This window comes from Larimichthys crocea, chromosome VIII (genome assembly GCF_000972845.2).
Source record: "Larimichthys crocea isolate SSNF chromosome VIII, L_crocea_2.0, whole genome shotgun sequence".
Lineage (NCBI taxonomy): Eukaryota > Metazoa > Chordata > Actinopteri > Sciaenidae > Larimichthys > Larimichthys crocea.
Genome location: NC_040018.1, coordinates 11,513,075 through 11,535,763, shown reverse-complemented (window position 1 = coordinate 11,535,763; position 22,689 = coordinate 11,513,075). Strand labels below are relative to the sequence as shown.

The window sequence follows — 22,689 nt, the reverse complement described above, 5'->3', positions numbered from 1 at the left end:
AACACCTTGTAGTCTGGAGCTAAATGGCTAATCCCCCACTCTCTGTAACAGCGCTAGCTTTTGGGGCTTTTTATTTAGATTTTTTTTTGTTTGTGTTCTTTGGCTGTGGTTTGTGCTTCGTGACAGAGACCCTGTCGTGTCAGTCTGGAACATACTCCACAGTCGTGGGCTCATGCATACAACGTTTTGGATTATAAAAGGCAAGGTTGGTTTAATTTATGACTTCAACATTCATCTTGTACCACGTGGCAGCAGCAGCAGCCTCGTCTAACAAGATGGGATGGATTCCCAGCAGCGGTTCAGAATTCAGGCCCTCTCCTCTGTTTCCATGGCAACGCAATTACTTTGCCCTGGGTGTGGGAGGTTAGGGTGATCATACACACAGGTTAAAGTGATGTGAACAGACAGTTTTTGTGTTGAGAGGGCAAGAAAAGAGAAAACAGACGTCAAAGAGTTTTTTTTTTCCTATTTTAGTGAATCTGTTCTGTATTATTGTTTAATACATATTATATGTATTTACAATCTGTTAGTCTCTATATTGTGTTCCAGTGACGTGCACAGACATTTTCATGCTCAGCATGCTCTCACTCTCTGGTTTGGAGTCTTGTGGTTGCACCTCATAATTATTAATATCAGAAATAAGAATTTTCTATTTTCTATTTTAAAATAGCTTGGACCTCTATTTGAAATATAAATATCTGATATGTATTTTGTTGAATTTTCATAGATGTAATCCAAACAGCAACATAATGATCCCTGAAGCCCATAAATTAGACCAGAGTACTATAAACTATATCTAGTTTTGTCTGTGCATTGTTAAGAAGCATATAAAGAGATTTTTATTCACAGGACATGTCATTGATTTTACCATTCATCCTTAATCATCATCATTAATCGCAACCTCGAATGAGTCAACGGAAGCCCTACGACAACTACAAACAACAACACTCATGACTTTCATTCACAAAACTTTGTGAAAATCAGTGAGCTGTAGTAGTACTTTACTACTGAGCTGAAAGTATGTTGTCAGTTATCATGCAGATTAGATATCTGGAAACATGATACATTTTTAAACAGAGCATACCTCCTGCTCATCTGATGTCTTTGTCATATCAGTGGTAGGGCAGACTGTAATATCGCCTCTGTCCCTGTGCTTGATTTTATTGCCTGTTTATGTTGCTGTCTTTCAACAATGTCAGTCTCCTCAGTGCTGCAGGTATACAGAAAGATCTCTCTCTATCTCTCTGTTTCACCTTTCCCTCCATGCAGGCACCTCCAGGGGCTCTTATTTCACGTTTGACTTTTAGTTTCCCTCTCAACTAAACTGACCACAAGAAATGTGAAACTTTCGTAAAGTGAGACGCCTCCGGGGGAAGTCATGATGCCAACCTGCAACCTGCCTTTGTGGCGTCTGGCTGCAGAATAAAGCAAGTGAAAAACGGAGAGGGAAAAAAAACAAAACAAAACAAGAGGAAATGGGTTAATCAGAGCTGACGGGTGTGTGGAGATATACTGTACGTGTGCATGTTTTTCTGTCTGTCACTGCATGTGTGTGTCTGTGTCTGTCTATGTGTGTGCGTGCCTCAGGACGACTGCTTGCTCTGGGACAGGGGGGCTCTCAGGATGGGTTCGTCAGAAGCCAGGGGCTGTGCTGTGCACCATTAGGATCAAGGTTGCTATTTCAGGATGCTACCTGCTGAGGGATGTACTCTGCTCACAGTTTTGATGGCCCCTCCGCCCAAGTCCATTAAACAAGGCAGAGATGGCCTGTGCTGCTGCTGAGTAACTAGGATGGGACCTAATTTCCAGAGACTGACCAGTTTTTTGACTTCAGATGTTTATACTGTTATGACATCCTTAGCTTTATATATATATGTATTATATTCTGTAAACTATAGCAGTTTTCATGCTATAGAATGTCTGATTATAACATTGACATGTATTTGATGCAGTTCTGTCCCAAAGACCTCAGCTGGGATGTCTGACGATTATCTCTCATCGATATTGTAGGTGGACTAATGAAAGCACTTACTTACTTAGAGCAAAGCAATGTCCTCTCCTGCTAATGCGAATAGAGCTAATACATAGACTTTAATCTGGCACATGTGAGAGCAGGAGAGTGTGTGTGTGTGTGTGTGTGTGTGTGTGCGCTTCTCTGAGGAAAATGAGTCAGCATTCTTTGATGATTGACTTTCACAGCACGGAGATTTGAAGTGACCTCTGCGGGTCAAAGGTCACATCTAGCTGTAAATTAGCTGCAGATTTATGATACATTGTTTAAGCAGATGTGATGCATTACACTGATTCTCTTTAATTAAATAAATGATTAAACTGAATACAGTCACTTAAGCATAATATAGTATATGTTATAATATAACACTTTAAGTCGCTCTATAAGCATATTACATATTATAACAAAATAATTAGAATGCAGTTAAAGTTTTTGAACAAAGACGAGCACAACTTGTACATTAAGCTCAATTTTGGGCCTTTTAACCTCTTCACAATGTTCACTCACATCACTTCATAAGTCACAAAACGTCTTGGAAAATAAACTGGTGTTTATCTGCCAACTCTGTTACTTGTTTTTATAATTGCTACTTTATGCTGGATACAACACACAAACAAAAACTGTGTTTATGCTTTCAACACTATTTTGTAGTACACCTGTGTGGCCTCCAGTGGTGCTTGTGCTCCAGTAAAAAGGCTGAGAGGTCACTGAAGCTCTTCCACAGTCAACCTGTGTGGGAAAAACAGGTCAATGAGAGCCTTCATCCTGCAGAGGGCAGAGTTTCACCACTAAAAATGTGAACGCTGCCGATGAGCGGACCACTGACTCCATTTTAACTGTCTGAATGGGAGAGGATTCCTTTGCTCGTCACATTAAGTGAATATATGTTATATATCTGTATTTTACACATGTTTGAAGACAGTGAGGCAGTGGAATAAACAATAAACAATCTCTGCATAGGCTCATGTAGACTGTTTGTCCAGTGGAACAAAACAAGATTGACCTTTTAACCTGTATATGTATAATTGAGGATGGCGGAGGCTCACAAGGTCATCCACTAATTGGGCATGACACTAAACCCTTATTTTGCCCGGTGATCGAGCTAGCACTTAATGTTACTACTCTGAATTCAGAGAGGGCTGATTATGTATCACTTGCATTAAAATTTGTAACAGATCTTCTGCAGATGCTTTTACTATTGTGTCTCCCTCTGTGGCTTCATAGGCAATGCCAGAACATTTAATTAACTGAAATCGACATTCCAGAAAGACCCACTGGGGATCTCACGGCCAAGCAGATCTGTGTAGCATCAGAGAGTGAAAAAGAGAGAGCTAGAGAGGGAGAGAGACGGGCACAGATTCTTCTGCACTTCAGTGTGACTGGTAAATATTTGCCAAGCAATTTCAACACCATGTCTTATCAGCTAGTTGATGGAAAAGGAGTCGTGAGTTTTTAGCATTCAAATCAACACCTGTGTATGATTTCATTCTGGATGTTGTCAGAGCCAAACATCAGCATGACCCCGCAAAATGAAAGTTTAAGAGATGTTTGTGCAGGGAGCAGCCTAAGAAGAGCACAAAATGTTCTGATGTTTTGTTCTTGTTCTTGTTGATGATACAGAATAGGGAGATATGAATTCCCTCCGCACGCCTGCTCATATTTATGAGGTGGTGTCGAGCCTTAGCTGGAGATATTTCATTAAGAATCAGAGAGGGGCCAGAGAGCAGAGCAGCGGGGGATGACTGATCAGTCAGGTGATAGGGATTTTGTAATCCATGGGTCAGCGCTTTTTCTTGGGGCCTGCCAGAAAGCTGTAAGACAGACAAAAAGAGAAACCTCTACTCCTTTTTGTTCTGTTTTGTTCTATTGTATTGCCCATGTATTATAGCCTTTCCTTTCACCTCTTCTCAATAAACTGAATGTAGTCTGCCTGGTGCCATCTATATTAAGCTGGCAGTTCAGTGGGGCTGCAAAGAATCAGCTTTCTCCAGTGACCACTGTGGAGGAGTCCTGCTTAGTGAAGCAACCTCAGACAATATATATTCCTGGCTTGTTTTCAGTGGAAGCTCCAGGAGAGCCTCTGTGACGTTGCCAGCAGATTAACTGTCCTCATATCCCTGCATCCCTGGTTATTTCTCCTGCTTGTTTTCTTTTAATAAAGCTGGCTGGCCTCTTTAGTCCTGGAGCAGCCCAGCAGACAGACAAGCAGGCAGACAAGGAGCCAAGCAGGTTGGCAACAATAAGAGGTAGAGACAGTGTAGGGAGGGGTGGGACGGACTTGGGCAGAGATGGAGACGCGTGTCGAGTGGGTGCTTTGGAAAAAGGTCAAAGAGGAGGTCGCAGCTTTACAAGCCGCACTATGCGGTGCAGTCACAGTGAACGTGACAACTCTGTGACGTTGTCGCTTCTGATAGTCTTGTCTCTGCGTGAAGAGCTGCATTCTTGTCAGTGAGACTGGCAGCCAGACACACTCATGCATGTCGGCACACCACAAACACACACACTGAGAGTCAGTGGTTCTGTCAGGGGCTGCCTAGAAGATGAAACATCACCTGCTTTATACTCCCTTGATACCAAATGACAAACTCAAAAACTCCAATAACGTGAAAATGAATTAGAATAAAAATATAAATAAAATTGATTTAATAAACGTCAGAGGTTAGTGATTAACAGCCCGTCTGCTCACAGCAGTGTCATCTTAAATGTCATTGCTCATTTGAGTCTCAAGGGAGGCAGCTGGATGTATTAGTGGTACCCCTCCTGCCCCATCAAGCTCCACCTCTACCTAACAGCAACTCAGTCATCATAGCTGGTGATGGTTTATCCCTAATGTTGACCCATAAATAAAGCAGCCAGGAACCAATGGAAAGAATTGATTTCAGGAAGAGATTTATGCTCTGAGTCGGACCCTGCTGCAGTGCCATATATCACTCTTTCTGATATGTTTTGCCCTTCATCTTTTTTTTTTCCAGGCCATCACTCTACCTCTCACTGTAACACCCAGCACAGAGTGTTCCCTCCCTTTTTCTTTGATTTTATAACATCTGCCAAATATCTGTCTTTTCTCCTTTGATCTTCTTGTGGGTTATCTTCTCATTTTTTTACTCAGGTGCTCTGCTCACCTGGCCTGCAGCAGCTTTATTTTCTCTCTCTCTCACAGGCACACACACACAAACGCACACACCTACACACACACACACACACACACACACACACACACACACCTTTTAGTGGTCAAGGAAATTGAGCAGACTCTAATAGACCAGCCTCAGACTCTCTGGAATTTGCTGATTTACTGTTTGAGCGGCTTAGACTACAGATCAGAGTAGAGCTTCACACTTCATGTTATACAGCAAGAATCATGGTGAAAGTATTCTACATCATTAGAAAGATCACATATAACATTCTTAAATGGCATTTTAAATCAAATGGTTCTCATTCGATCTCTTTCTTCGACATTTTATTGCTTGGGTGCTAAGCAGTACGTTGATCTGATTCTGTCTGATCTTCATGTTGCAAAGATCTTATAATTTCCTGTAATCCAATCCTCTGATTCACTTACATTGTTAATCCCACTACACAGCTACATATGGATAGGCTTGCTCCAGATTTACACATCGTATGGCAGATGTTCTCCCTGCTTGTGTGTGTACGTGCCTGTGTGCAGGCATATCTGCCAGTCCATCCTGCTGTGAGCATCTAGGTGTTTCAACCACCTGGAGCCATAACAGACCTGAGTTTATTAATGTTGTTCATTTCCTCTCATCTGTTCGCCTCCAGCCGCCAGGGTGCTCAGCTCTCCGGTCCAACATTCCACACACTCCACTGGAATTAAGGGAGAGGCCTGCGGCAAGGCAGGGAAGGAGCTCAGGAATGTCTCTGTTATCACAGAGAGAGAGGATGGAGGGAGGAAGGGAACGAGAGGTCAGGCCAGAGGGCCCCAGCTTTGTTAGGTTGACTTTAGTCAGGACTGCTGGAGTCGTAAGGGGTGTCCATCATCACATCTTTGATCACTACACACGACTCACAGCCCATGGGGCTCATATTACCACAGAGGTGCATGCCTCTGGCCCAATCACAACACACAGGAATCTAATTTTAGAGCTGCCGCTTTTTAAATCAATAACTCCACTTCTATCAGTGGCAGTGTCATGTAGATTATCTCACGGGCTTCACAGATGTCACACCAGGTTGGCTCTGCTCTCAGTCCACAGTGTGCGCTGCTGAGGATCACCCCGTGTTCACTCGCACAGGCAAACGCACTGACTTGCACACTGCCTGTGCATGCAGAGGGACACGCACACGGCCAAAAACATCCCACTGGTTTAACCGTAGCTGGAGTCAGACCGTGTGCAGGCATATATGCACGCATGTGTGGTGAGTGACCGTGAGAGACGGTTTTAAAATGTATGATGACCACAGAGCTAATCAAATGCTAATCTTTTTTTTGTTTTAATGTTAGAATTGTTTTATTTCTCAGGCTTGATATAGTCACTGTCAGTGTTTGAGGTTAATATGTTTAATTCATGCTGGGCATGTCTGAATGTTTTGTCCTCTGGAGGAAGATGAAAGGAGATCTTTTTTGAAGGTAGATATTTATGGCAACAGCAAAGTTCATGCCTTATTTCAAAAGGGCAACTGTCACTGTTTAATATCTCCGATGTTTGAACTGTGCGAAATAACTTCAGTTCAGTGTGTTGATGTTAAGTTTGTATTTTATGCTGAGCAATTGGCATCAACTTACTGTACAGTAATGTCTGTTTTGTGCGATTTGGGTGGTAGCAGTAAATTAGATGAGGAGAAAATGGATGGGAATACAACTTTAGAGCTTATTAACACTAATGAATTCAATGAAAGTGAAGACAAAGCATTCCAAGATGGTGAGATAAAACCAAAATGTTTTCTGAGTGGCTGATACAAAAAAAAAAAAAAAAAAAACAAAAAGAAAACATTCTTAAATTTACTGACTAATAAATTTCAGAAGCGAAGCAGTTTGTACTGGAATTTATGGGTGTAGTTTTAAAATGTCTAGCACTGGCTTCAACGTTTTGGTGACTCAGTGGTGGTTAGCAAGACTCACAGCAAAAACATCCTGGGTTCAAATGCCTTGTGTGTCCTGTGTTCTGTACTTCTATGTTTGATGTTGTGTTACTAGATTCCTTCCACCCCAAAGACATGCATGTTAGGTGTTATACTATAACTGTATACGAGAGCATTTCCCTACTGGTCTGGACTTTTGTCCACTGCTACTCAATAGGATCAATCAGATACAGAAGACAAGTTTCTCTGATAATAATCCAAATTTTAAAAAAAAGTAACCTAATGATTTCAGTCAGACTTTTACCAGTAGAATATTAAGTAGGAAAGAAGTCCTATAAAGCTTCTATATGATGCCTACAGTTCAGGGTTTCAGTGTGAACTTCCAATGAAGGGATTTCAGTGTTAAATCCATTTAATGTTGCCCATGCATAATGTCATGTAGCCTATATATAAATACAAAGGGGATTATCTTTATCCTTCCACTATACCTGTTGTAGATTTAAAGCGAGGCTTACCACGTAACACACCTGAATATTATCTGCAGCAATCATTTTTCTTAAAGTGGATTACCATACATTGCACTAAATGTGGCTGAAGATTCATGTATGAATAAACGCAAAACTATTACAATAGTGTACCAACATTTTTATTAAAATAAACATTAAAGATATTTATTTTCTATATTTCTGAGTCCAGGTGGAACCGCTGAAATTCAGATACATTCTGGTATAAAACACTGTTGTCCTGCCGAGTGTGTCATACAGTCTGACCTTCCCGCGGGACTGCTGCTCTTGCATAGTACATACTGAGTAACAGCATGACAACAGGACTAATCACAGCCTTGTAGCTGTGGTCTGCATAATGTTCCCACTGCTTCACTCTGTAATTAAAGATATGCATGTTCCATTAGTTGCACACGGGATCGACATCGGCGAGGCAATATTCTTATTTAGTTCTCTTATACTTTACAACTTAATATATACTTGTTTGGTCTTAGGGAAATGTGTATATATCAGCATCTACAAGCAGCCAGAATGAGTTGGAAAATAGTGGATATTGACAAAAATATATCTAATATCATGCATTCCTAGCTGTGATACCTGGATTGACATCATAAGCCAGGTTTCTTCCCCTTTGCCTTGTGTTGTTTGGATCAGCTTAGCAGTGTATAAGCCTTTTAATATACACAGTAGCAGAGCATAAGTGTCTTGACTGCTTGGTATAAACATTAGTAGAACAGTAGTGCAGCGTCAAAGCATTTTTTTTCCTCATGTTCCCTTGTGTTGTTGCCCCAGCAGTGTTGCTTCCATATGCTGTTTACTGTACATGTCACATGATAAGGCCAGTGGCACTAGTTCATTTAAAGGGGCCCCAGGTGTATAGGAGCTGTAGGCAAACAGAGGCCGATAACATCTCTGTACAAAGCTCTGCTCTCTGTTGATGGTGCAGCAAATGTAAATACAGCATGCATGCATTTGAATTTTTTCTCCCTATTGTTTCCTTTTTTTTTCTTTTTTTGCCTTTTATAGATAAAAGACAAGGACGAGAGAAGCAGATGACATATAAGTAATATAGCGTGATGTCCAGGTGAAATAGTTTGTGCCTCAGGCAATTGAGGCACTGGGACATGCTGTGGCATTAATTTCTGATGGCACCATTATATTATAATACTTAGAGTCTTTAAATAGAATGACTCCAGTTAAGCCTATTATTTTGGCAATTTAGCAGTTTCACAGTGCAATACCACTGTTATAAATTTGGACATAGCAGCCAGCTAATATTACTACCATTGTTACTTACAAGGCTTCTTGCTCGTTCACGTTCTTTTTCTTTTCTCTTCAGCCTTTTCACCACCGCCATTATATCCATAGAAGCAGTTGAGTCAGTACAATTATATTGCTTATTTGCCCAGCTCCAGTTCTGGCACAACACTGGGTCCTCTCCTCATTAGTAATCTCTTGTGCTTCGAGAGAGTTGATGAGCAGCTGGAGGACATAGGGCAGGCATGTCCAAACTGTTCCACAAATGGCCGGTGTGGCTGCAGGTTTTTGTTCCAACCAACCAAGAGCACACCAGACTTGACTAATTTAATCAACTGATCTCAGTCTTCAGAGTGTTGATTGGTCAAACTGTGTGCTCTTGGTTGGTTGGAAGGAAAACCTGCAGCCACGCCGGCCCTTTGTGGAACAGTTTGGACACCCCTGACATAGGGCAAATCATCATCAACATTTTCTCCATAAAATATGATCCAGTTTCACCAAAGTCAGTGAAATAGTCGGTAATGTGTGACTTAGTGCCATAAAGCATTAAGTACACAAAGTGCACAAATTAACATAGTGCAAGAACAGATGTACAGGGCAAAATTTCACCTGATCTCAGGTCAGTGTAGCATCATTTTTATTTTATAGAAGTAAAGTTAGACAATGTTGCTTTAATGTTATACTCCATATCAATCCAGTTTTTCTGTTATTAGGTGGATTGGATATTAGTATAGTTGAGTATAGCACCTTTACTCCATCACATCTTACTTACTCTACTTTGAAGTACTGATACATCTTTCTAGTCAGTGAGTTTCTGAACATTTTAAATATCCCTACCAAGATTTTTGCTTATAAAAACAAGAAACATAAATTGATTTATATTTTGCTTTGATCCTATCTGAGTTAATGCTGCTCTGTGGAGAAAGCTCACGGTGTATGAGTAGAGAACGTCACCATCATTGCTCACCCGTTTTGTAAGTTCAATTTTTATGCTATCTTCAGTAACTAGCAAATCTAACCAACAATTATGGAGACAAAATAATGGGTTGAAAGAAATAATTTTTTTTGTACATTAACGCTTCCTTTTTACCCCTCTTTGTGGCAGTTTACAGCAAACAAAATCTACATTGTTTACAAACCATACCATACCCTCAGATTTTCCTGCCTCTGTGACATATCCTCGTTGACCCTTATGTCCACCAACTTTAAAATCAAACCCACACCCTTGCATCTCTCTGCCCAGCATGCAGGAAAAAGTCCGGATATGCACATTTAGTCTCTCCTCACGTATGAGCTCACAGGAACTGTCTATAGCTATAGAATAGGGTACTGTAAATCCCTGCCCACCGCTCAGGCCTGACCCAGCTCAGGCTCCACAGTGCCCACCCCGAGAGAGGTGGCTTAGACTGGCTTTTGAGGTCTGCTCCCTTTCTGCTGAGTTCATCAGGCTGGTCCTTTGAGCAGGGAGCCAGCCCACTGCCTTGTGGCCCTTTCTTTCTTTTCAGGCGACAAATGTGCTAAAACAGCACTCCGTAATCACTTGGCATTAGGGGCCGTTGTGTTGGGCATTAGTGGTTAGAATTGACCAGTGGGACGTTATAAAAATGAGTCTGACAAGAGAACACCAAAGCTGATGAGTCTGGATCCTGGCACTGGACGGCCAGAGGATTAGTCAGCTAACACACTGGCTGGGGCTTCTGCAGGGTCGGGTCCCATCGCATCTCATCACCATCGGGCTTGAGGCGGCCCTTGTGGCTGCTGTGTCTCCATCCGCTACTCTGGCCTGGCTCTGGGTCCCATCCTTCACTACTTCTCCTTCCTCCGTTCTACCAGAAACACAACATCATCCTCTTGTAGGGTGGTATTTTCAGGGGAGGAGTGTATGATGTCATAGACTTGGGTGGGTTCAGTTGCATTTGGAGAAGCCTGATTTGGCAGAGCTGTTTCTTTTTTTGTAACACAGAGGAAGTGACATAATGTGTGTTGAATAATAGCTGTTTTAGTTTCTACAGGTCAGAATGCTTATCAAACACACACTTATATCTACATATTTTCAGCAGACATCCAGCTGCATACACTTTGTCTATCTACTGGAACTCACACTGAAGTGAAAGTGATGTGGTTTGATAAGCTAACTGAACTGAATACACAACAAGCTGTTCAGTTCACATCTTATTTTCTCAATCTGCTGTTCACTGCTGCAAAAAATGAAAATATAGAGGTTGCTTGGAGTGTTTACATTTACCAACCCCCTCTCAGATTTCATCTCTTTTCATATTATTCACCAATAAGCACAATAGTTACCAGAAGTCGATTGCCATCAGTATACTTGAACCATTAAATTTACTGCGCAGCAACCGACTGCTGCTTTTCTTTTGAAGTTAATACATTTATGCAGGTTTTTAGCTTCAGTTGCTTTTGTCTGACAGGCAGACTTTCTGTTTCCACTCCTTTGCTCAGTGAGAGCTTCATACTGTTGGAATTTAGCAGTAACAGGCAGTACCATGGGAAGAGTCACTGACGTGGGGGTGGGAGGAGTGAGATGCATGTCCTTTATTCAGGCTAACGCTGAGTTCACTGGAGTTGAAACATTCCCTCATTCATCACAACTGTGTGATTAGCTAATTCCCTCTTTCTGTCTTTGCGACCTCTCTTATCTTCCTTCCTTATTATTCACCTTTATCCATCTTTCCTTCACCTTATCCTTAACTGTCCTCTCCTCTGCTCTCCTTGTCTATCTTCTTATCAACTCCTACATTTTAAATGACTCTAGTCTCCTTCTTTCTTCTCCCAAACTGGCATTTCTTTTCTCCTCTCTCTTCTTTTCTTCTTCCTATAATCCTTTCCCCCCATCCTCTTGTCACCTCACTTTGCCTCTGCTCTGCTCTCCTTTTCTACCCTCTTCTTTCCACTTCCTGTCTTTTTCACCTCTGATCTTCCCCCGTTCTTCCCTTTTGTTTCTCCTATGCAGTGGCGTCGTTAGGCCTGTTTTAGGGGGGGCTGAAGCCCCCCTAAATTATTCTTAAGCCTAAATAGTTTGGTGTTGTCTTATGTATATATATTGTTATATTATATATATTGTTCAGAACACAAAACCACATTACTGAAAATCCAGTCTACGTTTTCCCTGCGACCTTGCTTGCGGCCCAGTTTTTCAGGACAGTAAGTATTCATCACTGCTGGTAGTAACAGTTAGTTAGCTTCAGCCCAGCTAACAGCAGAAAGTCCCATGTAATTAATGACACGCTCCATGTTTGAAGAATGAAAACCTGGCTTACACACTACAGACAATCTATGCACGTCTTAAAAGAACGCTGCTGAGGAAGATCAAGTTACTACAGAGAGAGAAGGAGAGCAAACAGACAAAGAGAGGGAAAATGATGAAGCAACTACAGCAACTCACTCCACTACAGGGTTTGATTTAGGTGACAAAGACACAGGGCCCAGACAGGTAAAGCTGAAGAGCCACACACACAGTCTTGCAGTCATGTCAATTGAAAAAGCCGAGCTTCAGCATCTGAGTCACAACAAAGTGATAGACCGATTTGCCAACCTTAAAAACAGACGACATTCTTTGATGTTTCCACCCACCAAGTAACTTGCAATTGTAGCCATATTTTTTCTTGTTAATGCTGTAAACATACTGCTACTGTGCAAACCTTTGTTTGTTGTTGTACTGTATTTAAAAAAAAAACAGACTGATAATAAATAGTAATAAATAACTACTAATACTAATGAATAATTTCTCAGTCTTTACTAGCTGTTTGCAAATTTTGTGCTCACGCGCTACGCTTGCTCACATCCTGTGCATCTGTTGGGGCTAAGCCCCCCCTGTCCTTAAAACCTAGTGACGCCTCTGCTCCTATGCCTCCTTTCCTCCCCTCATCACGTCCCTTCTTCATTTTCACAGCACCGTGTTGTGGATGATGTCCACTGCTGACCTCTGTTCTGTTATTTTGTTGCTGTTCTGAATTTCACATCTACATGTTAGGATCGTAGACCTTCCCATAAACATGTCAGTCAGCAACATGAACATGAACTCTTATTATTTTATCTGTGAGACGTGTGAGAACTGGGGTCATTTTCAGATCATATGCTACAAAGAGTACAAAATCTTGGGAAAATTACTGAGTTATGCTGTTACTACTATGTTACAACTCTGTATCTTCTCTCATGATTACATGTGGCAGTATCAGAACAAGATGCACTCAAACTTGTTCAGTTTTGGATATACTGTAGCTTTGTAATTGGGACAGTTAAAATACTGTTTGTCCTTAATACCAAGACAAAAGTTCATTGTGTCTGTGAGGTAACTCATAAATATATATTGTCTTGAATTGATGTTGTCATGTTGGTGTCTTCAACTGATTAATCCAACATTTAATGGAAGACAATAAACAGACTCTCGTTTCTTGCTCTCCTAACTTTAAAACCCGTCACATCAACTCAAAGGTCTTCAATGACAAAAAGTGATCACATAAACAGACAGATAAGGCCAGCAGTGGTACATATTCCATGTCTGTAAAGGGACTTGTTCAACATCACTTGTAAACTATGCAGACATAGCAGACAATAGAGTTGTTGTTACTGCAGTGTTTACACTAGAAACTATGGAGATCACGTGGTGTAACTTTATAGGATTTCTTTTCTTTTGGTCACCTCATAAAAACTTAATGCAACTCATGTTAAACAGTTTGTGTGAATGTTTGTGTCAACATATTGTTAATGTATCCATACTAACAGTACACAAATGTTTATCACTGGCAGTACAGCATGAAAAGGGTTGTTGAGAATCCAACATGCCTGAACACATGCGTACACTCACATAATGACTCCCCAGGCGGCAGTTGTTCACTGAATTCTGAATGTCATTGTTTATCACAGTGACATTGTCCTCTATAGACATGCAGTCACCTTTGAAATGATGTACACATTCTTCGATGTTGTATTACATGAACATAAAAAAATCGAAAAGCTTAGTCCACATAGAAGCAGCAAGTTTCTAAGTTCTTATGCCTTCAAGTCTTAATCATCTGCTTTGATTATCAAGATACCTAATCTCAAAATATAGGTTGACTTATCTTTTGTTGTGTATGCATACTATAAGAATTATACAATAGTTTTTACAGTAATGTGACAGTTTAAAACAACACCACCAACGAGTCTTATTTGTCAAAATCATATATCCATTCAAACAGCTCCTTACCACGTGTTGTTTGTTGAGTGATTTAGAGGTGTACACTGTGACATCACCATTGGATGTGGTTACAAGTGCAACAAAGCACACCCAACTGCACCATGTAATGCTGTTTGTGGTCAGAGTGAATCACTGGTTTTCACAGCGGTGTAAAGTTACTTGTTTAAATGTCCAGTGTGTAAGATTTAGGGGGATCAATTTACAGAATGTGGCATATAATATCCATATCTATGTTTTTATTTGTGTATAATCACCCGAACATGAGAATCATCATGTTTCCGTTACCTCGGAATGAACCTTCTTTATCTACAGACGCCGCAGTTCCTCTTCCACAGAGTCTACTATGTTTATACAGTAACCCAGAACGGACAAATTAAACACTACCTCTCAAGTGGGCTTTTTTACATTTTTTTGTATGTTTTGCTGCCACTCTCTTTTCTCTTTCATGCTTGGAATGAGAGGGTGAGTGGAGGAGGTTGCAATCTGCAACTATACACCTAGATGCCACAACATCCTACAGACTGAACCTTTTTAAAAACAACATTTAAGATTGTCTCTGTTGTTTGGAGGCAAACTTTTAAAAAACAATCTGAACACGTCAATTAAGTTGAAACCTTCCCCAAACTGAAGGCTGTTTTATATTTTGAGATTTGTTGCTGCACTGTTGGACAGCTGCAAAATAAATCTTCGCCCTGACAGAAGTTAATTGTGTTCCCAGAGCATGGCAGCCTGAAAATCAGCAGTTGCTGCCTGTATTAGACTTGTAAATCTTTACTCTTCCTTGAAAATCAATTACATGCCACTTACAGTATGTGTCAAATGGCATTTCAGAGGCTGCTGCATGCTGTCGACACTGTAACTTGAGCTGCAGCTGTTGGACTGAGACATAATTTTGTCTCTCCATTTAAGTGGGGCAGCTTTGGAGCACTTGTGTCTATTGGCTTTTCGTTAAGCTGTAGATTCACACCATGCTTGGCCATTCACACACGCTGGCCAGACACAAACATATTAGCACTTTCACATGCACAAAATTGACCCCTTTAGAGAATAAGTGTGTCTGTAATCCCTTTTCTGGGTTAATCTGACCTCTTTAGCATACAGAACAGTAAGAACGTATTAGGGCAGTGATGTGTTTTCATTGTTTTTACTATACTCAGTACTGGATTTGAAATGAAACTAAAGTTACAGACATGGGTTCACATTCATATTGGCTAAACAGTGTATGAATTTCTATTTATGTCCACAGCCATGGATTACAGAGCGTTACAGGTTGTGATTCATGGTGATTTAGAAGATAAGCTTTAAGTTTTCATCAGCAAACGTGTATAGATTGTGTTTCTGCACTGTTATTAAAGCCTCAGGTGGACATTTACTGTAAGTGCTGCCAGACAGTTTAACTGCTGCTTTTATTACACCCTCTCTTACTCTGTCTGAGGTGACACATAAACCTGTGAGATGTACCAGTGCAGTATAATTGCTGTATATTTCTATGTTGTTGGATATGTGACTGATAATGCACCTCTGCTACTGGTGGGAGTGTTTTGTTGTTATGTGTTTCTGAGTTGTAGCAGGTGAGGCCTTAAGGCTCAGTTTCCTGCGTGAGGTGTTGCAGTATATCTGTGCAGCATCTCCTAAGCTTGAGAATGAGAATAGCTGGCATGCACATGTGCTCAAAAATATATCTACGCTCAAACTGCTAATACTGCAAGAACTGTGCTAAGTCTGCTTTGGTTGCTTTTGCAGCAGGTTCAAGAAAGGCTAATATTCTTCCTTTTGATTATGCAAGCAGATTATGAATTTTAATGAAACGACACCAGTGACAGATGATGTGAATGATGAAGCGAGGTATGCAAAACAATATTTTGACACATTCCTTTTAAAAAGGCTGATTCTTGTTGAACTGAAGCAAAGGTGAACATCAACCCTACTTTACACTTCATCAGCTAGTTTGGACAAATTGTTTCAAAGTTTCCCACAAATAGCCACAACAGTGCAGCTTTAGTGGGTTTGTTGCTTGCCTGTTATCAGGAGCAAATGTCTGGACCATTTGCAGCCTCCTTTTTTTCAAGTACACATACGTACTGAAAGACTGCATTGCGACCCTGTTGGTTTGCATGCAGTTTTAGCATCCAGCATCAGGCGCTGTGCTTGCTCTTTTTTCCCTTTTAAATTCTCCCAGCTGTGTGTAGATAGTCACGATGCTACTAAAAGATTAGTACCAATACTTTACAAAATGTGACTCATTCATGTCCATTGATTGCTATTTTACACATGATTGTGAGCAAGTGATTATATAATGACATCACTTGACCTTGGTCCCTATTGTGTTTAAGAAAAGACACAACATTGTTCACCTGATTATGGGGAAATTGTCCGTTTTTAATAAAAAACACTACTCATGCTCAGTGCGTCAAATTTAAGTCATAAATTAAGTGTATTATTGTTATTATTGTAAGAGCACTGATCTAACATCTCTGATAAAAGCAGCACTGAAATGACAGATGTAAAAAAACTGAATCAATCGTTGAATTCATATCTACTTTTCTTGTTCTCTCTTTTCCCACATTGCTGAAATGCTTACTTATGAGCAGTATGGCAAACTGAGCAAGGTGAAAAATCCTGTAGCGTGTCAGCAAAATATTTCCATGCACTCCTGTCACTTAAGTGCACCTTGGGTGTAAATGGATGATAAAAATCACATACACGTGCAGCCTGGATGGAAGTTATTTAGCACATCTATGTGACAACAACAGTTTTTTTTCTACTTTTTTCCTTACAACTGCAAATTCTTAAACATGGTAATTGTTTTCTTTCGGGGTTTTTTGCAAGCTTGCTGGATTTTATCAGTCTTATAAAGTGGACCACTATCACTTGAAACAAACAGAATTACGCATAGAGTGTGACATGAAACTTCAGAGAACAATCTGTACTCTGTGTGTCGTGAGTTAAGCATACTGGAACAGCAAAGACACATTGTAATACCTTGTCAACAAATAAGACTTGGCAGTAGCGAAACTATGCCTGAAGTTGCATTGGTATTGTATGCTATGCTATCGCAACAATGAAGGGAAGAGGTTGAATTGCTTCATGAAGTATTTACTGGCAAAACACACACACACTAGATTGAGCTGAGTGCCTTGTGGATTGTACCTTGGGATTTGCAATATTTTTAATTTACAGTCTCATTCTGCAGCACACAATGGGCTGCTCACGTGGATGGAAAGCATTACGTCATGGCTAGTTTTTCTGCACCAGGTTTATACAGTATATTGATTGTTAATGGGTGTGGGTCTCACACGAAAATAGAGATTCAACATCCACTATTCATCTTGGTTCAAGGGAGGAACATCATAAAACCTCTTTCCTTTACTGAGAAATAATCACAGAAGTAGGAAAGACATGTAATTTAAATGGTGTTCTGCAGCTTGGGACCTTCCTTGTTAAACTTCTTGAGATGCGGCTGAGAAGCACAGAGTAGAGTTCACCCAGGTTCACTGCAGCAAAGCCTCTGTAAAAGGATCAGCAATCCTTGTCTGTTGAGAGAGGCAGAGAAAGAGGCAGAGAAAGAGGAAAATTAGTTTTTTTTTTTTTCTTTTGGTTGGTTGGTTGATCACAGGCTGCCTCTTGTAGTAAATGTCTTCAGGTTCACTCTCAGTGACTCCACCGTGGCAAATTTAGAACTCTGAAAGCTTTTTTTTCTCCATCACGAGAACTAAGTGGAACTAAGCGTGTCTCTAACAGTACTTCAGACTCTTTTCTTGCACAAGCAAAATGTTCTTCTGTGAATGTGAATGAATTGGGGTATAACAGGAACTGACAGTAGCAGGATTATCAGCTGAAATACTCTTTTTATTATATTATATGTCCATGCAACCTGTGTTGCATTGTTGTTAGAGTGCACCTCCTGAACTATATATCCTTTCATATAACCTACTTGGAATGAATTGCGGCTGCGTTGTGATAGCAAATATCTGGTGCTGTTTATCTTTTTAGGTCATGAAAGCACATCAGAGAGCATGTTTAGATTCTGTGAAACGTGAGCAAAAAAGGAATGAATCAGTTTGGTAGTACCTTATCATGTTAGCAGTGCTAGTGGCATGGAAATGGTCTGTTGGTTGGTTAGTCAGGTGGGCAGTTTGGTCCAGACTGAAATATCTAAACAACTGTGAGATGGATGCAATTTTGTCCGCTGACATTTTTCAATGAATTAAACTATGACGGTAAAACATAATAACATATTAGCATCAGTGTGTTAGCATTTAGCCCAACTGCAACTGCACTGCAACTAAGTACAGTGCTGCTGACATAGATTTACTTACTTTAGTATGCTGACAGGATGCTACAGATATGGGTTGGGCAGAGACTGCTGAACCGCTCACCTGCACAGTGCTGATGGACCAGTGTTACAGTGTGATGTTGGAGGGTGTGATTGATGAATCATCTGTGTCGTGCTTGAATATAGTAGAGAATACCTGCATGACTACAAACTGTGAACAGGTTGGGGTGGGAGATCAGGTTTTTGTGAAACCCCGTCCCAGATGAGCAGCAGTCACAAGGTGAGTTTATACCGTTAAGCTGATGATGGGGCAAGATGTAGGTTAAAAGTTTTTGGCAGTTTTTATAGTACTGTTGGAATGATTCTACCTCTTTTCCTTTTGATGTTTATTGTGCAGAACGGTTATTTTGTTTTCTTTTATGGGTATTTGTTTCATTCTGTATTTAGAAACTGTTATTTTCCTGAATTTATGGATGAAAAAAACTAATCTTGAACCTTCTCAGATGTTTCCAAGTCCATGTTCCTTGAAATCCTGAAACCGGATTTATATTTGCTGTTTACGTCTCTACAAAAGCCTGAACAATATTAACCTGGAAAGAAAGGGGTAAATTTGAGAGTTTTCTGTTAATCCTGTCATATGATACTAATCTGGCCACAAACAGTAGGCCTCTTAAGTGGAGATGTGACATTAGTATACTGATGATTAGTGGGTTAAACCACAACGCTTTCCCTTTGTGGATTTTTCTGAGCAGATTAATATTTTGCAAGTGCAAGTTTCTCAAAAGGACATTCAGATTTATAGTATAAGGCAGCAATATTTTCTTATTGTTCTTATCAAAGCCTGATACATCATCTTCTTCTGTACCACAGTGCAGAGCGTTATGAGACACATTTTGCTGCTACAAGAACTCACAAGGGCACCAAATTCATATTAATCATCACATGTGAAAATTACTTTTAACACATTTACTATTGACAGTACCCAGCTGTTCAAGGAAATTACTTAAACTGTAAAGTGTATTTGTCACTAATTTTTACAGATTTACATCTTGAGTAATGGACTAGCTCATTAATTCAAACACAAATAATTGTCTGTGAAGTTTAAACACTAAAAATGTATAATACCTCCAGATGATTAGCTTCTCTGTGTGGTTTGATTGAGATCTTCAGCTGGTCCCACGTCTCCAGAAGGTTTTTATTAGCATGTAGAGACAAAGAGCCTTTGCTGGACCTGGGGGTTGGCCCTGTGTCAACAGGGCACAGGGGGGAACACACAGCCTATCACAGACACCTAACTCAGGACAGATGAAGATAAGGAAACAACATCTGCTTAAGAACCTTCATGCAAAACATCAGACCCTCACATTCTTCTTTATTCATCGCTATGTAATTGTGAACACCTCTATGCACATCGACAGCCAGCTTTACATTTTTCAGGATGTGCACATTATGCTGTTTCACTCTACATTAGCCTTTTCGCTGCAGGAGAAGCTGGGTTGAGTGAACTTTGTCATGCGCTCCAACCAAATGTGGGCCTGCATGTTCGCCTTTGTTTTCCATGTGCCTGCTCTTCCATGAGCGCACCTGAGCTTTGAAGCTGGCTGTTGCCTGAAAGAACTGTGTCTCTGTGCTTGTGTGTGTGTGTGTGTGTGTGTGTGTGTGTGTGTGTGAGAGAGAGAGAGAGAGAGAGAGAGAGAGAGAGAGAGAGAGAGAGGGTGAGAGGGAAAGAGAGAGAGATGGGTGGATGGATGCAACCATAGAGTACAAAGATAGCTTTGATCCCACTGGAGTGTCACTAATGTCTTGCTCCTCTCTATCAGAACATCTGAGGTACCATCACAGGTGTGGATGAGAGTGAGAGGCAAGCAGCAGAGGAAAAGCTTCTTTTTATTGTAAGTTTTAAAGGTAACTGGCGATATTTTCTAGCTTTATTTTTTCAAGTTGGGCTATTTTTATTGCAAATTTTTATTTGCTGACTCCTGAGCGATCATGTTAAACATCCTACTGTCCGCACTGATCGATCCTGACAGACGTTTGAGGAGTTTCAGAAGGAGCGAGCGACTTGCATCAATACTAGTATGTATCATCCTCGGGGCATGTTTAACATTGTTGTGTCTGTTTTGTATATGCATTTTACCTGTGCATTAATGTCCTCCACTTTGAAAATGAATCTGTATGCCTGGCTGAAGAATGGGTGCAGCTTTTCAAGTTGTTCATCTGTCTTGATTCTCTTCTCATCATGACCTGGCCCTTCCTCTGCTTGTAACCCTCAGGACATGTCTGCTACTCCTGACTGGCGGTATTTTAGCCTTGTAGGATTATGTCTGGTGGGAATTAACCCCTTAGACCACCTACACTGCCTGCAAGCCCTCCTCCACACACAGGGGAAGTAATTTTTAGAGGAGCTAGATTGCGAGAATGTGATCGCTCAGTTTGTTTGAAGAGGATAGGATGTAAAGATAGGGTGCCTCTCTGTGTGCACATGTGGACAGTGGACGCTGAAATCTTTCCCAATGTTTGTGACACATCTCTCCTGTGTCCCACTTTTAATATTGCATATATTGTTTGCTGGAAACAGAAGTAAACTGTGAAACAATGCATGCTGAGATTGTTGCATCCTGTGGGTGGGGTCTGGTTTGGAAGTCATAGGAACTGAACTGAATGGCTTTTGTGGTTTCCTGTGAGGTCATTTATCAACCACAAACACTGGCAATTGCTTGGTGCTTGAAAAATGTTTAGTTTATAGGCTTATTTTTGTGATCTACCAGATGCACCACCCAAAAAAACACCGGAAAATGGAATAGTTATAGTCGTTTCCTATGCAACTAACTTTTTTAACATCCTGCTCACATATTCTGCTGTTTTGTTTTGAGGGCTTCGTGTTTCACGCCATAACAGATACAGGCTGTGGTGTTCCCGTCATACTTGAGATTTTAAAAGCTGCTGTAGTCCTTGTGTAACCATAATAATACCAACCCAACATTCACCATCATCCCACAGCCAAAGTGAGCATTCAGCATCAGCAGGGACAGCGGCGTCGCTTCTCCTTATTGTATCCCGGATTATTTATTCTGCGGGATAACAGGGGGGTGGGAACTTTCTTTAGTCGCGATAGAATAGATATTAAACAGGAATGGTGATCAAACTAAATACGAAATAATAGAATATAGAGACTTGTAGCATAACAATTATTATTAATATGAGCGACTTTTCAGGATAAATGGACAATGCCCCCGTTTTTGCAGAGTCTCACACCCCTCCGTGCGTGCAATGGTCCGCTCCGCACAGACACGACACGGCCGTTGCTCACAGAGCCGAGAGCAGGGAGAGGTTCAGCCAGCCTGCCATTGCGCTGCACCGTCCGAGTGATGCCTACTCTTCACAACTTTTCATCCAGAGGTTAGCGACGGAAACGGTCAGAGCAAGGTGGTCTTTTCTCTTTTTTTTCTACTCCAGTTTCTTCCATGACTCCGATACCTAACCGGACTAACGTTAGCGTTTGAGGCAACGAAGATAAGATAATGAACTTTGGACTTCCCGCACGGCTTTTCGTGACATGTTTCCCGTCGTCCTGGATAAAATAAAATAACAACGTAGCCCGGCGTGGCGGCAGCTGGGCGAAAAAAAAAAAATTGAACTGGAAGGAAAATAGCGCACTCACCCCCCTCCAAGTGATTATCAACACAAAGACAACTTTTAACCTGACACTTTTGCAACGGAATAGGAGTGTAAAATGTCCTCGAAAGCTGCAAATAAGGTGGGTACCTGGCCGGGTAAAATTCAAGTGTAAAGGGTGTTTTGGCTCAGTGTGAATGATACACCGAAGAGCTAACAGTGGCTAAAATAGGTGGGTGGTTGTATTGTGGTAACTTTGTAGAGGACTGGTAGCAGTAGTGAGTTTAGTATGCCTGTGGTGTGTGTTTGTTTGTTTTGTTCAGGGGTTCTTCTTAAATCTACACCTCGTTACAGAGCTTACAGCCAGCCATGCTGTTTCCACTGAGCTACGTTCAAAATAACCGGATTTCTAATAATGGCTGTTTCTGTTGATAATCTGTCACTGATAGTCACACAGCTGTGCTCATAGCAGGTCCCAGCTCAGCTACCTGTTGATATCCAGCGTCCCAGTCTTAAAAGTTTATTAAAACAGGGGCAGGAAATCCTCCCGGATCTGAAAACTAACTGAGCCTCTGATCCATTTTTTACATGCTGGAGATCCTCAAATATAGAAGACCACCAATACATGTGATCAAGACCACTTTGAGAATATTTTACTCTGTGTTCTGTTTTTTTAAACCAGCCATTATTTATAGTGGTGATGATAATCAAGGAGAAATAGCCATGTGTTACTCCAAAGTATAATCAATATAAACAACTTTAATGTTATAACTTACACTAAATTAAACAA

General features: G+C 40.8%; 1 protein-coding gene across 11 annotated transcripts in view; it reads left to right on the top strand.

The window, feature by feature from the left end:
* The window catches only part of tjp1a (tight junction protein 1a), a 109,254-nt gene that overhangs the window by 41,416 nt on the left and 45,149 nt on the right, over positions 1–22,689 (top strand). Inside the window, exon 1 of one of the 11 annotated variants that reach the window (XM_010731271.3) lies at positions 21,587–22,041. The exons of the other annotated variants lie outside the window; for them this stretch is intronic. Coding sequence (XP_010729573.3) covers positions 22,018–22,041 — 24 coding nt within the window. The 5' untranslated portion in view covers positions 21,587–22,017. Of the gene's footprint in view, positions 1–21,586; positions 22,042–22,689 lie in introns of those variants that run through there. 11 annotated transcript variants of the gene reach the window in all.